We start from the raw sequence: 15,817 nt of genomic DNA, 5'->3' as shown, positions 1-15,817 counted from the left end.
AAATTATTATGAATAACAGTCAAGCTGTTATCCTTGGAATCCATATCAGACCTTTGGCTTTACACTCGGGTTGATATGCGAGTTTTGAGATGATGTGGAATATGATGTTTAACTGTAATATTTAAATTTAATTGGAATGGAGAAATGAGGTATTACTGGTATTGCATGGCTGATAGTACATAGATGGAACCAGAGAGCTAATGGGGTGATGAATTTTATTGTAGGTAGTCAATAAGAAGACCCTTTCAGTTCTCATATGCAGGACATAACGTCCTATGTAAAATAAAATGTGAATACAGCCATTCCAACCGTGCAAGGGCTGTATAACCAGTCAAGGTCGTTAAAAACTTCCATTTGTTGTAATATGTACAGCCATTCTTAAAAGAGGGTTCCAAACCAGGATAAATATATCCCCATTCAAATGCCTTGATCTGTTGATTGTCCAATCCCCCTGTGGATCAGCCACTATTTTATGATTTCAAATGTAACAACTATCCACCAGAGTTCAAACTAGTTTGATGTAACTAGTAATCATAACTCACTGTCAGTTTTTAACAAAGGGCATAATCCATACAACACAGTCAATCTCAGAAGACATTTAGTTTTTTTCCTTTTTCAATGTGTACCCTGACTGTTATTGTATAGCTAATAGGCTTTTTTATTGATGCTTGGTTTTTTTTTTTATAATTTTCCCTTCCCATCCACTATGCCTTTGTAAATGAAATTGATGTTGTTTAGACCTTTATTGATAGATTAATTTGTCACTTGCCCTTGCTCATAATAAGAGCAGGTTAGAAGATGAACTTATATCAGTGTATTGAACAAGTGATACAAATGTTTGTCTGCATACTATCATGCTTAATAAAAGTGTAATATATTTTAATTGGTTTATTTTAAAATGAATTAAATTGGATTGAACAACAAGCCAAGCCAATGTAAGCCCTCTTCAAATGTGCAAAATACATCACCTGGACAGTAACCAAACAATGTAATTAAACATGAAGAGACCTATAGAGGACTTCTGAGGTGTAAAGACAATAAAATGGCTCCCTCCAGTCTAAATGATATTATGTGTGTTTTTAAATTAGTGAAATGCTTAGATAAAATTTAACACTAAACACAGTTTTGTTGTGATAAATTTATAACATGAGACTCCAATTTTTTGTTTTTTTTTTGTTTACTAACATCATGAACATGTATAAGAAATTTTTAAATGATACATATGATACCTGCCAACTTTTCAAAATGCCTATGGGGGTTTTGTGTGCAAGATGGCTGTCATTGTTCTCAAAAACCTTGAAGGGGGCCTTCAAATACATGTTAATGTTTTTTTTTGGCTTTTTCATACTTTTATAAGCCTATTGCCATTATATTATTATTGTTTTCTTTAAATTGTGGACAAAAATGCTCCTTCAAATTTCAATTTGGGAGCCTCCATGGGGGATATCCCCCACAAATAGTGACAGTTGGCAGGCATATATATATCATGTTGGTTTGTTTGTATTCATACAATGATGTTCATAGAACAACTGAGTGTCAATTATAAGTCATCGTTTATAAACAAAGTCAATGGTTTTAGAGCTACAACTTTCATATTTTAAAAGCCTTTCAGACAGTGAGATTTCAGATAGGTTTTTCTATAAAAGGGTTATACATGCACTATCTAGACAGCTTTGCAAAATTAACATCCTAATCAAATCCATATGTTATATTATCTTTTTGAATTCTAATCATAAATTTTCGTACTGTAAATTCGATTTCGCTATGGGTTTTTTTTATGTTGAAAATTGTGATGAAAATATATATTCAGCAAAAAGAAATAAAGATTTGCATTTGAAATGGTTGATAACATTATTTGAAGGAACCATTTACTAAAATCTGAATAATAAAAATCTTGCTTTATGTTTTTTGTTCCATAATCACAATAATAATTAATACACTCACAAATTAATGATATTTCAGTGATTATATATAGCTGCATAAGTCATTTTGAAAGAAAGAATGCCGATGAACTTTGTTTAAGTAATAGCATTTAAACTGTTATTATTTTATATTTACAGGGTAAAGCAGCATACTTGGAGGTCATTAAATCATTGGTAGAAATACATGGGACAGTATATATAGATACAGAAGCTAAAAATAAAACTCATACCATTCCATCTTATGTAAATAATCACGGTTTATTAAATGGAGAAGATCTACACACATTACTACGCCAATCAAAAGTAAGTGTAGAAATTCCACTTTTTTGCATGTTTTTATTATTGCCAATATTGAAGTAGGATAGGTTTAAATTTCCAGATATTGCAATTGTTAGTCCTATAGTGTACTTGTTCAAAACTTAGGCATATTTACATGCAAATACATGTATTACCAACTCAAAGAGCCACAGTTGAGAAATTAGTGGAAGAGGTTCTATTGCCAGGACAAAGCATTGATGTTGAAAATTTGTCTCTCTTAGAGCAGGTTGATAAAGTTTGTAAACATTTATATTGATTTTGATGAAAAACATTGTAAATTGGTCAGAATTTTTAACGAAATGCAATTATTGAAGAATATAGCAGTTAAGTTTAATTATTATTAATTAAAGACCTTTTTATTCCAGATATTTATAGGACTGGGATTTCCCTATGAAGGACCAGCCCCTCTAGAAGCCATAGCAAATGGTGCCGTATTTATAAATCCTAAATTTAACCCACCTCATAGTAGTAAAAATACCAAATTTTTTAAAGGAAAACCCACAGAAAGGAAGGTATGTATTGAGTATCTATTATTCTATTTGTAATTGCTATATTCCTCTCTAGATTTCAGGGCTACATTTTAATCTTTCAGTCAATTTTTCTGTTTGTCCAACAAACATTTTTCATCACATTTTTCTCAGATTCTGAACAGAGATGGATGTAATTTACAGGCTCAATTCAGATCTGTCAGACACCTACTTCTGTTTATTAATACTTTGAATTACAATTGGGACGTATGCTTGGTGAGAGGGCATTCAACTTCTTGTTTAATTTATTACCTACACAAAATGATTTGAAATCTAATCATTAAAAACAAAATAACTTTCTTATTTGTCACTTGCATTTTCAAATCAAAAATGTAGGTCAACTCACAAGTTAAAAGTATTAATGAATCTAGCCTTAAACTTCCAGCTTTTATGACAGCTATTCAAAATGAATGTAATGTCTCTTCTAACACTTCAGATACTTTCTGATAAAAAAAACAACCTAAAAGAGTGAAGTCGAGGAGACTTTGCTATCTTTTTACCATGTTTACACCCCATTTGCACAACAGTCTGAAAAGAGAAATATGTCAACAGCAATCATGTGTACTGAAAAGCTTATAGATTTCAAGAGTGATACTTAAACTTCATACAATTTGAGTAAATATAAAAAAAACACAGTAAAATTTCTACCTTTGCAGGTTTGGTTAGCATTCACATTTGTCAACATTTCGTTGTATTAATTGACAACTGTCATGGAAAAATTTTATGGAAATGGTCCAAAGCAAACAAAAGTCATATAATGTGTGTAAATAGATTTGTTTAGATTGTTGGACATCACAACTGTTTGTATTTTTTGTAGTTGACAAGTCAACATCCATATGCAGAACAGTTTCTAGGTGAACCATATGTATATACTATAGATATCAAAAATATACAGCAAGTTAAAGATACAGTGGCAAGAATATTGCATAGAAATGAGGTTAGTGTTTTACATAGATAGGTTCAGATGAAATACTGCATGGTTGGCAAAAAAGTGGTCAATACTAGTATTGACCATGCCAGTGGTAAATACCGGTATTTACCGGGAAATACTGGCAAATACTGGGAAATACCGGCAAATACTGGTCAATTGAAATTTTGAGTGGTCATTACTATAAAAACCACTATCTATTTGGTCAATTATAATTACAATTAACAATTAATTTATATAGAAATCATTTTAATGCTTTAATTTTTAATTCTATTGTAAATTCAAACAGGAATCTATATTGATTAATGTGAACATAATATTATAATAAAGGATAAAAACTTTTTGTCCCTATTTCAAATTTTCATTTCCAGCATGAAGAAGGTTTTTATCTCACAGTTACATAGCTATAGACATGATAGACAGGAAATATTTATTGTTTAGGGGAGTCTTCAAATATCAATTTTATTACTTTCAACCCATGTACTGTCAACTTTTATTGGAGGCTGTTGTATTAGTAATTAAATTTTGACACCTAGCAATGCCAGGTGATAGGTAAAAAGACCCATGTAACTTCATTTACCTGTAGTTTTATTTACCTTCAATTTTAATTACCTGTAAAATCATACATTTTGAATAAAAAATTCATTTATTTAAACATGTTGAAATAAAATATAAATTTGTATATATATATATCTTAAGTATGTAATATCATAATTCATAAAAACTAAAATTTTAAATCAGTGACAGTAACAATAAGTGTTATAAATGTATAAAACATATCAAATTCATTAATGTTATAAGCTGACACATTATATTTGACTTTTTATCAAGATTTTACTTCAATTAATAGTAGATACAACCATAAAAATTTCAATTGACCAGTATTTGCCAGTATTGACCACTTGGGGAGTATTGTCCAGGGCGGTAAATACCGGTAAATACCACTTGTAAATACCTGGGGTGGTATTTACCGCCCAACCTTGAAATACTGGGCAACATAATGCTGTGGATTCAATTTTTTTCATGAGTACCAATTTTCGTGGATTGAGGAAAACCTACATTTTTGTGGATACTTGATTTCATGGTTTTGACAATCTCTGCATACAATTAGTTTAAAAAAGTTGTTGAAAATAAAATATGTGGTTAAAAAAATGGGTACCCAATGAATAATTATAAATCCACAGTACACAGCACACTGGAGAAGGTTCATTTTGGGGCCTAATCAACCATTGATACCATCATTGAAATGTCTAAATTTGAATAGCAGGTGATGACAAATACATTTCATTGGTGGCAGCAACAAATTAACATACTAACAAACAAATTAACACACAAACAAACAAAAGTCATAAGGATTATCATATTGAGCGGACAAGACAAACGGCATTATATTATGTAAAGCTCTACATATCTGAAGTGAGCTCTCAACCCTCCTTTAAATCTCTCGTTCAAGTCTGAAAACAATTTTAAATGGAGTTTTCTACAGAAACTTTCAAAGATCAGTTATTAATATCAAATGCTGTAATGGAAAAAATGAAAATAAAACAATTTGCTTGACCCAAAAGATCAGTATGTTGTACCACAGGCACTTGTCTCAAAAAAATTTCCTATATACCTTAATATAACACAAGGTACTTAACTAAATTTTTGAATAATGACACCCAGTCCCAAATTCCCGTTATTTTTTTTATTTTTCGAATGTCAAACCTACTAAAACTTAATATGCCGTAAATCTAAATTGATTTATCTACACAATGGAATATAACACGACTATCATTGTTGTCGGGATCATTAGTAGCAGGCCTCAGAAGTCGGTCAACGGGATGTTTTTTTGCATTCGTCTCAATTTTTGGCAACACCCAGTCCGCATGTAATTTTATACTGTTTTCTCATTGGTCAATCGCCTGGCTAAAAATAAATGTGGGAAATTTTGGTCAATTTATAACTCTACATTAGTGTCGTTGTGTACACGTGTGTTTCATAACAAACTTATTTGGGTTTGTTTCACATAATCTGTAAAGAATTTACAATAAAGGTAATAATTCATAGTCAGAGGGAAGCTGACAGTTTTTATTTTAATAATTTTTAATAATAATTCAATCACTGCGGGCTGGGTGTTGCCAAAAATTGAGACGAATGCAAAAAACATCCCGTTGACCGACTTCTGAGGCCTGCTACTAATGATCCCGATAACAATGATAGTCGTGTCATATACCATTGTGTAGATATATCAATTTAGATTTACGGCATATTAAGTTTAAGTAGGTTTGACAACCGAGAAATAAAAAAATAACGGGAATTTGGGACTGGGTGTCATTATTCAAAAATTTAGTTAAGTACCTTGTGTTATATTAAGGTATATAGGGGAAAAAAAATTGAGACAAGTGCCTGTGTGTTGTACTTAAAAAAACTAACCAAAAAAAAAAAAAAAAAAAAAAGAAAGAGAAATCTAAAGTTAATTAATATAAAAAAGAAGATGTGGTTTGATTGCCAATGAGACATTAACAACTATAGGTCTTCGTACGGCCTTCAACAATGAGCAGAGCCCATACCGCATAAGTATATATCAACCAATGGGAACCTAAAGCAATATTGCAAAAGATTTGTTTTATACTGTATTCCTTTTATTTTCAGTTCCATCCTTACATGCCATACGAGTATACTGAGGAAGGTATGTTACAGAGAATGAATGCTTATATAGAACATCAAAACTTCTGTCAGTTTCAAAAACAACCAGCAAAGTGGCCTCCAAATAGTGCTGTAAAGTTTATCCTTGGTGAAAAAGGAGTGTCATGTAAAGATGCCTGCTGGGCTAAAAGTAAGTTTATGAAAAGATGCTTGGCCTGTTGGGCTTTAAGTTAGTTATATGTAAAGATGCATGTTTGTCTAAATATAATCAACAGTCTTCATACATAAAATTCTAAAAGAATAAATAATACTAACACCAACAAAACCATTGGCAATTTTTGTTGCTCTGGTCTTGCTCAACCAATGGCACCTTGTTAATTGTCATTCTGTAAGGAATGGGGAGGAAAGGGTAACATTTCAGCACCTTTATTATGAATTTTGAAAAATAATAACTTATATAAAGTTGTTTGTTCAAACGTTTTATACCTTTAAAAAAAAAAGTGATTTTTAACTTTTGCTTTTGCTTTTGCTTTGCTACTGGAACCATTTTGTTTAATTTTGTTTGCAAATTTTTGCCAATAGAATTAGAAAAAGAATATGTTTTTATTTATTCTTTTCTTTTCAGATTTAATCTGTGATCCTAGTCACTTCCGAGATATAAACTCAAAAGAATCGTTGCTTGAAAACGGAGCAACATGTGCTCAAAGTAAAGAAATTACCGGTATACTTTATCCATCATTTAATACAGTGACTAACGAGTGTGAAATTCAGAAGGAAGAATTTTTATTTAGTTGTGTTGGGGAACACTTAGAATTACAGAGACTTTGTCCTTGTCGGAACTATATCAAAGTTCAAACAGCATTGTGTCAAGGTTGTGAAGTATGATGTTGCCATGGTTACAGATAGAATGACATTTTGTGATATTGTACTTTTGTTTCATAGTTCGGGTCTGAAACTTTTTTTTTCGTTTAGAAATTTTGATTAATTATTTTCTCTATGAGATTTTGAAATTAAGTGTGTTTTGAAAATCAAATCATCTCATTTGTGGTGAGGTGTGTGTTACCAATTTGTTAAAAATTTAGATCATGGTAGAATTATTGTAGTTATTGTAGGATTATTCCATTAGATAGGATGTGGTTGGGTAGGAAGGGACTTCAAAAATCACCTATCTATCAACATAATTTCTTCTGATAATTTAACTTATATCATTTGGACTTGCAACCATAAATGACCCATGACCCATGCCAAAAATTCCTTTTCTACCCTCCCATTATATTTGTAGTTTGTCTAGCAGATATGTTATCTGTTTTTAAGGATAATAGTAGTAACACTTAGAAATTTGCATTTAAAAATACCATTTCTTATATCTGACTTTCAACTTTTGGAATTTATGTTTTTTCGACAAGTTTACCTTTTCTGTAGATATCTTGGACTCCGTCATGTAAGATCAACTTATAGAAGTAAAAACAAACTTACAATTGGTACAATTTAGGGGAAACTGTTATAAATTATCTGAAGAACAGTCAACCGCCCACCAAATTGCACCCATTATATGTTGGTTTTATTCCTTTTGGTGGCTCTTACTTGACTGAGTACTAGGAAGTCCTACCCGTAGAGAAGGTAACCTCTCGAAAGATTATATATTCTGGAATATAAGGCTTTATTTGAAAATGGTCAATTGTATTGTATCAGAAATGGTGCTTATGTTTATAACGTTAATGTCTGTTAGAGTGCAATATATCTTGTAAATTGTGAAAAAAATATCAAAATTTAAAGTAAATCTTTTAAATATACAATGCAGATTTTTGGGGAAAATATTGGGAAAAATACCCCAAAACAGTTTTCATTTGCAACAAAATAAAGCATTCATTGTTTCAATTTATAAGCTACAGCACTATAAATTTAATTGGTGCCATTGCCTTTTACTGTTCATTGCTAATAACCTCACTCCATTGGTCAAATTTCCTTTGTGTTTGCCAAGCAAAAAGGTTTTGGTGTATGCTTTTAAAAATATTACCCAGAATGCATTAGATTCTGAACAGACAAATTAAAATCTAACAATCAAGAGAAGTTTTAAGTTTATAGAAATGATAAACGTAGCATTTGATTATAACATCCTAAATTAAATGCTTGTCCGAGAGCTACTTAAAAGTAAATGCTTTATAAAATATATATAATTATATAAATAACTTTGGTGCCATGCATGGCAATGCCAATGATGATGTAATTATTTCTGTAATATTTAATATGTCTAAAACTATTTATTAAAAAATCATTAATTTTATGAAGTGTATTATAAATGCATAATTAGTCTTTGTGTAGATCTCATTTATTTTTAACCAAATTGAAACTTTGAGAAAAATTAGCAATGTTACTTACATTGCATATATATGTATGTATGTGATTATTCAATATGAATTAATATATAGCTTGATTTATTACATTTTGTAAAGATATTAGCTGTGTCAAATAAAAATCGACCTGATGCAAATGAAAAATCAAAACTTATCTTCAGTTTAAAAATCTCTATGCAAAGTCTGTAACTGGTTTAAAATAGAGTTGATATAAGAAGGTCCGAGAACACAATTAATTCGTAGTGCATTTCTTTTAGAACATAAATGAAAATTAAAAAAATCCCACCTGCGCTTTCTCAATGAAACTTTTACAGTGTGTTGTACTACTTTTGGGACAAATTATATCAAAATTATAGAAAACTTCATCGCCTCTAACTCAAAATATGGACAATTTTGTGTTTAGGGTGTCTTGAAATCTTTTGACAGCTTCCGAAGTGCTAATTTTTAACCTTTTTCAGCTGGACCAAATCACTACTTTCCTGTAAAATTCTGGACCCAAATTTTTACAGTGTAATTTCACCCCCCTACTTACAATTTGAGGCATTAAACTCGGAGAAATAAATTTGGAATGGGTATAAAAATTATTGGCAAGTAACCCACTGTTAACACTAGGGACTATATTCGTGAACAACGAAAAATCAAGGGACGACAATTGTGGTCTCGGACCAGAACCCTACAAAAAAGACCCAAATTCATATTTTATTTTGTATTTGAATGTTCCAAAATCAATCAAAGTTTTTATACATGTACATGTATATGTGCTTTTTGCATACCCATAAGGTCACTTTCTATCTGACATAGCTCATTTAAAAATCAATTTTAAGATTTTAGCAATTTGTATGTTACTATGCTTAATTATAGAGATGCCAATTTTAAAAAAAAATACGCAGTCAGCCTTCCAAGCCTTGAGCTTGAAAAAAGGGTTAGCAGTTTAATAGTATTTGAAATGTTTATTTCTGTGAAGGTTGTAAATCATATGCATTGGGAAATGGTTTATATGAAAGTGTCTTCAATTAATATTTTTCAAATTTAATATTTTCTTCATAATTGTACATTTTAAAGCTTCACACTTACAGTTTACGATCATCTCTGGCGGATTCAGAAATTCTCATAATTGGGGGCCCATTGACTGCCTAAGAAGGGGCTCACTTCAGTCATGCTTCAGTGATTCCTATATAATCAACCTTTTTTCCCAGAAAAGGGGGGGGGGACTGGTCCCCCTGAAAACCCCTCTTAATCCGCCTCTGATCATATCAGTAGAAGAGGTTAAAAACATGCATATAAATTTGTTGTCAATTCATTTTCATGTCATGAATCATGAGGTCTCCAATGGAGAATTAGATGTACTTAGTAAAAACTAGTAATGACTACCTCTCTGCAAACCCAGTAGCCAGTGTCCTTTTAATTTCATGTTTTAACCTTTGCTATTTTGATTTTTGAACTGTCATATGAATTATTGTGGAAAGAATCAGATATCAAAAGTATTTCAGGCTTAGGCATTTGACATGTGTTTTGGGTTGAAATTTTGATAGAAAAGAAAAAACCATTGCATTTTATTTTTTTTGACATAATTTTATTTTCATTACACTGTAGACTTAAAAATATGGTAAATATGTATAAAAAAAGATATAGCTTTTTGAATGTGTGTTGTTCCCGGTAATTGTATATTTAATTTATTGTAAACTATTCCAAATGTCAAATAATTCATTTTATAATATTTTATATCAACATTTTTATTCAAAACATGTATCTTTCAGTTTGTTGAATCCTTCCATCAATTAATCAAAATCTTCATTTGCATGATAAAGTAAGATAACTGTAATCCAATTGCAATTTTAGGATAATTTCTTGATTTCATAACCAATTCAACTGACTCAGTTTTTAGTGAAAAAGAGAATAGGTATATGTCTTTTTTTTTGTCAGAATTTTTTTCAAGAGCTGTTATTGAATTTTTAACAGAGAGGGGAGGGATGCCTTCTAGCAATTTTACTACCATGCTGACAAATTGTTAGCAAGCAGTGTTTAATTCTCCATATTCCTATCTGTAACAAAGCTGCCTTTATGAATTCTGAGATGTTTTAATATGTGATTTCTTTAATATTAAACCAAAATCACACCTTTTTGTTTAATTTGATTTTAATCTGACATCAAATCTTTTAACTCTTTCAAACATAGCTTTACTTAGATGTTTTTGCTTTAATAAAAAATTTTGTAACAATTCTTAAAAACAGAGGTTTGGTTGGATTTTCAGTGAATTAGAAAGTTTATTAATTGTTCAACCAGACATGAAATAGAATTTGTTCTTTTGTGTCAATAACTTCACTTAATAAATTGGCTTTAATTGTTTTAAGACATTGAACATTTTTCTACCCTTCGAATTAATCTATACATAACCTATCTATGTTTTCTCCTTATTTGGTCTCTTCCTGAATGAGCATGAAATATCTGATACTTTATATTGTGGGTCTCATTGGGGTATAAATAAGCATGATGCGGGATTGCCTATTTTTTGTAAACAGGACACGTGAAAGTCAAATTATTGTGTCGTGAAAACGGGAAATAAGGTCTTGCAGGACCCGGGATATGACAAAAAAAATGAGAATTGCTTATGTACATAGTGTAAGCAGTATAAGTGAATCTGACATTACAGTAAGCGGGATCTGGGATTGGAACCCCCAATGAGACCCCCTTGGACATCACACCTGTTTGTATTATGTGTAGTTGACAAGTCAACATCCATATGCAGAGCAGTTTCTAGGTGAACCATATGTATATACTATAGATATCAAAAATATACAGCAAGTTAAACATATTTAGCAATTAACAATTGATAAATCAAAATGACATTTTAGAAAGAAAACAACAGTAAATGATACCCCTGGAAAAGAGGAAACAAATACATTGTCAACTATGGCCTTTCGCATTTATTAATGTTAATCATGTAACACAGGCAGCACCATATGTACTGTGCATTCATTTATTATCATTTGGTACAATATTTATAGACTAGAGAAAATGCTTTATAGAGATAACCTTTTTACCTGCTTTAAATCCTGATGTTTGGTGTTCTCTGCTACCTCCAACAATAAAATATGGCTGCCATGATATAATTAGGAGCGCTGATAGTGGCTTTACACATGCACAGCTTAATTTTAGCTTCACATATACCTTCAAAATATACGTAAATGAGTACTGAAAGAATCTAAATGAATCCACAGTATTTCTATTACGATAAAATTGGGTCATATTTACCTCACTTATATTAGTGTTCCATTGTATATATATGTTGCAGTCAAGTGTGTATGATAAAATTGCCTCAATCTAAATCATGTGGTGTAGATTGGATAGTTTTTTCTATGATATCATATCTTTTATTATTTAGGATAAGTTGGCCCCATATCTTTGATATGTTATAGTTTAAAAATAGATCTTTTGAATTTCTTCAGTTGTGCATTGACTGGTGAAACAAGGAACTTTATCTGATTTTCGCGTTCATTTATATTTAGGAGTGTTGCATAAGATTTCAAGCAAAGGCTAACATATTACCTCAACAGATGTACAATTATTAACCAAATATATTTGTCTTTTCCATATTAGTAGCGCCTAGTCTGTAAATATAAGAGAGAACACTCAATGACTGGAAATTCAGAATGTTTTGCCATTCTTTCAATATTGAGAAAATTGCCACTTGACTTGGATTTGCAAAAAATAAAAAAATAATTACTAAAACCAACAAAAAAAATACCTAATAAAAAATTGCAGTTTTGAACTTTTGATAATAGTATGCATTATTTTCTGAAATTGCACTTATTAACATAACATCCATGATTTTTTTTAAAATCATAATAATAAATGCGAGCAAAATTTGTGAACTTGCAGTTAGTTATGTCAGCAATGAGAGAGACCGTTTTCAAGTTTTCAAGTTTCAAAGTTTTATTATCCTCAGACACAACAGTGTACAAGAGGTCAATATACATTCATATATAAATAGACGATATATCTATACTAGATATATCATGTGACCTTAGCTAGAATGAAAGGTCATAACTTAAAGTCTTGTTGATAACTGCATTTTTATATAGAGAACACTATCATGCTTAATATTTGTATTTTTGCAATAACATATTGTTATTTTTCATATAAATTAGACAAATAGTTCAAATTGGAATCCATTATATTAACTTATACAATTACTTTGGAAAGGTCCTTACTAAAAATGTGTTGAACAAAATAATTATCCCTAAGCAGTTTAAAGCTTATGTATGGGTTATTTATTTATTGATTTAAAATTTTGAAAAAATGAGTGAGGGTTGAGATCTCATAAAAAAATGTTTTATCCACCTCATTTAAATTTGTATGTCCGAAGTCAGTAAATGTTTTTTTCTGGTTTAATGTTATTTATTATTATGAGAATCGGCAGATGTTAAACTTAACTCATTGCTCAGAGTACAGGAATCTGTGTTGGAAATACTAAATCCAGTATTGATTGGTTGAAGTCTTGAGTATAATAAACTTAACTTGCTGCTCTAATATTCTGTGCTGGAAACGCCAAATCCAGTCTTTTGATTGGTTGAAGTCTTGAGTATAATAAACTTAACTCCATGCTCTGATATTCTGTGCTGGAAACACCAAATCCAGTATTTTGATTGGTTGAATTCAGAGTCTGAGTACGTTAATCTTTAATCGTCCCTTTTAACTTTTTTAGAATTTTATCTTTTATAAACTCTGGACCACTAGAAGCTTGACATGTTTTATAGAAACCTGTGTATTGTATGTTGCCTCCTAGATGGTTAGTTTTGTCATTGAGTAACTGATTTAAATTGATGTACATCCCTTATGCTGTGGATTCTTTATTAATCATTGGATACAAATTTTAGTGGATTTTGTGGGTAAAGTTGAACAACAAATTTAAATGTTCAATGAGTTACAAATGTAAGTTTTACTCAATTCACACAGATTTGTTCCAAATAAATGAATCCACAGTATTCATATTTGAATTTAAACTAATATTATTCTTGATTCAACAAAACTACGCAAGATTTTGAATTATTGACAAATTAGATGGTGCTTAGTTGCTATACACTGATGAATCAGAAAATCAAATTTTAATTAAAATTGTACTTATTTAGTGTTTTTAGGGGTTAGCATGTTTAGATATATTTAGCATTTATTTGTCATACAATGCATTTTAAGTCTATTTTAATCATTAAAAATGTGCAATTCCTTTGAAAAAATTGCTGTATTGTTTTAGGGTAAAAGTTTATATAAATACTGAGACAATCTAAATTTCTACTAGAGTACACCATATGATCAGTGCCTTTTGTTTAAAAATTTATTCAAAACTTCTTTAATCAAACATTGTTCAGTGCCATTTAAACTTTGAAATTTTATAACCAACAAGTAATAGTTTTTCTTTTTATGATATTTTCAATTGCCATAGATATGCTTTGCCTGCCAAGACTGAATAATTTCAAAGATTTTAGCAAATATGGTGCATTTTAAAAATTATGTCCATAATTGGATATCTTCTCAAAAGGGATTTACATTTTACACATAAAATATACATACATGTATACCACACTCTAAAACATATGATTGCTGAAGTGTCGTATTATATCTAAAATAACGATTTTTAGGAATAACTATTGCAGACTAAAAGTAAATGTAAAGGAAACTATAAAAAGAATCACTGCAATGACTTCAGTGGTGTAGAAAATTTGGATTAATTGTAAACAATGTCTGTAGTAAAGACATCAAGAGCTCTGTATCTTTGAAAAAGGTTGGAAGTACCTTTATAAGGGGAAATAACTCTACTAAACAGGTTTTACCATATTAAAAAAGAAATCAAGCTAACAAAAAAAGTTAGCTATGCAGTGCTTTGTGTGAACTTCCATAATTAAACCCTCTTAATTTATGTTGTGAATTATGTCCTTTTTGTCTCATTGTTACTATAAATAGAAATGATGAAATTGTTATGAAAATATGTGATATAATGTCTATGTTTACATGAAATATACAAATAAATGATTTAACCTTTTCTGAGCTTTTAGTGTTTCTTATGAAAAAGATGAAATGATGGAATTCATGTTAAAAGGAAAAAACAAAGGTAGGCAAAGTTATTTAACACTGCAACATAAATATTTAAGTTTTGCCAAATTGTATAGTATTGCCTAATCCGTTACTTAGATAATCGTTCGACTGACTAACAGGTTAACTGGTAGTTAAAGTGGATGTTTGAAGGCCTTATCTATAGAAGTACAATTTTATTATACGACCACAAAAATTAAAAAAAATTTGGTCTTATATTGCTATCACGTTTGCATCCTTGTCTGTGGTGTCTGAATACTTTTAGTTACTTTAGTAATAATGAATAGAAATCTATGAAATTTTAACACAAGGTTTATGACTACATAAGAAAGGTTGGGATTGATTTTGGAAGTTTTCGTTCCAACAGTTTAAGAATTAGGGGCCAAAAAAGGGCCCAAATAAGCATTATTCTTGGTTTTTGCACATTAATTTAAATATAAGTAAATAGAAATCAATGAAATTTAAAGACAAAGTTTATGACCACAAAAGGAAGGTTTGGATTGATTTTAAGAGTTTAGGAATTAAGGGCCAAAAAGGGACCCAAATAAGCATTTTCTTGGTTTTGGCACCATAACTTTAGTATACGTTAAAAGAAGTCTATGAAATTTAAACACAAGGTTTTTGACCATAAAAGGAAGGTTGTGATTGATTTTGGGAGTTTTGGTCCCAACAGTTTAGGGATATGGGGTCCAAAGTTAAACTTTGTTTGATTTAATCAAAAATTGAATAATTTGGGTTCTTTGATATGCCGAATTTAACTGTGTATGTAGATTCTTAATTTTTGGTCCCATTTTCAAAGTGCTCTACATTAAGGTCCAAAGGGTCCATATTAAACTTAGTTTGATTTTAACAAAAATTGAATCCGTGGGGTTCTTTGACATATGCTGCATCTAAAAATGTACTTAGATTTTTTATTATTGGCCTGGTTTTCAAGTTGGCCAAAATCGGGGGCCAAAATTAAACTTTTGTTTGATTTTTATCAAAAATTGAATGATTGGGGTTCTTTGATATTCCAAATCTAACTGTGTATGAATATTCTTAATTTTTGGTCCC

At 30.3% G+C, this 15,817-nt stretch overlaps 1 protein-coding gene across 2 annotated transcripts in view; it reads left to right on the top strand.

Annotated features, from left to right (window-relative positions):
- The window catches only part of LOC134694786 (alpha-1,6-mannosylglycoprotein 6-beta-N-acetylglucosaminyltransferase A-like), a 64,141-nt gene extending 49,426 nt beyond the window's left edge, over positions 1–14,715 (top strand). For both annotated transcript variants that reach the window (XM_063555838.1, XM_063555837.1), the window contains 5 exons: positions 2,061–2,225; positions 2,606–2,752; positions 3,585–3,704; positions 6,330–6,513; positions 6,949–14,715. In XM_063555838.1, coding sequence (XP_063411908.1) covers positions 2,061–2,225; positions 2,606–2,752; positions 3,585–3,704; positions 6,330–6,513; positions 6,949–7,208 — 876 coding nt within the window. In that variant the 3' untranslated portion in view covers positions 7,209–14,715. The remainder of the gene's footprint in view (positions 1–2,060; positions 2,226–2,605; positions 2,753–3,584; positions 3,705–6,329; positions 6,514–6,948) is intronic.
- The last annotated feature ends 1,102 nt before the right edge of the window (positions 14,716–15,817 follow it).

This window comes from Mytilus trossulus, chromosome 13 (assembly GCF_036588685.1).
Source record: "Mytilus trossulus isolate FHL-02 chromosome 13, PNRI_Mtr1.1.1.hap1, whole genome shotgun sequence".
Lineage (NCBI taxonomy): Eukaryota > Metazoa > Mollusca > Bivalvia > Mytilida > Mytilidae > Mytilus > Mytilus trossulus.
The sequence above is the reverse complement of the archived record's forward strand: the minus strand, read 5'-3'. Positions and strand labels throughout refer to the sequence as shown.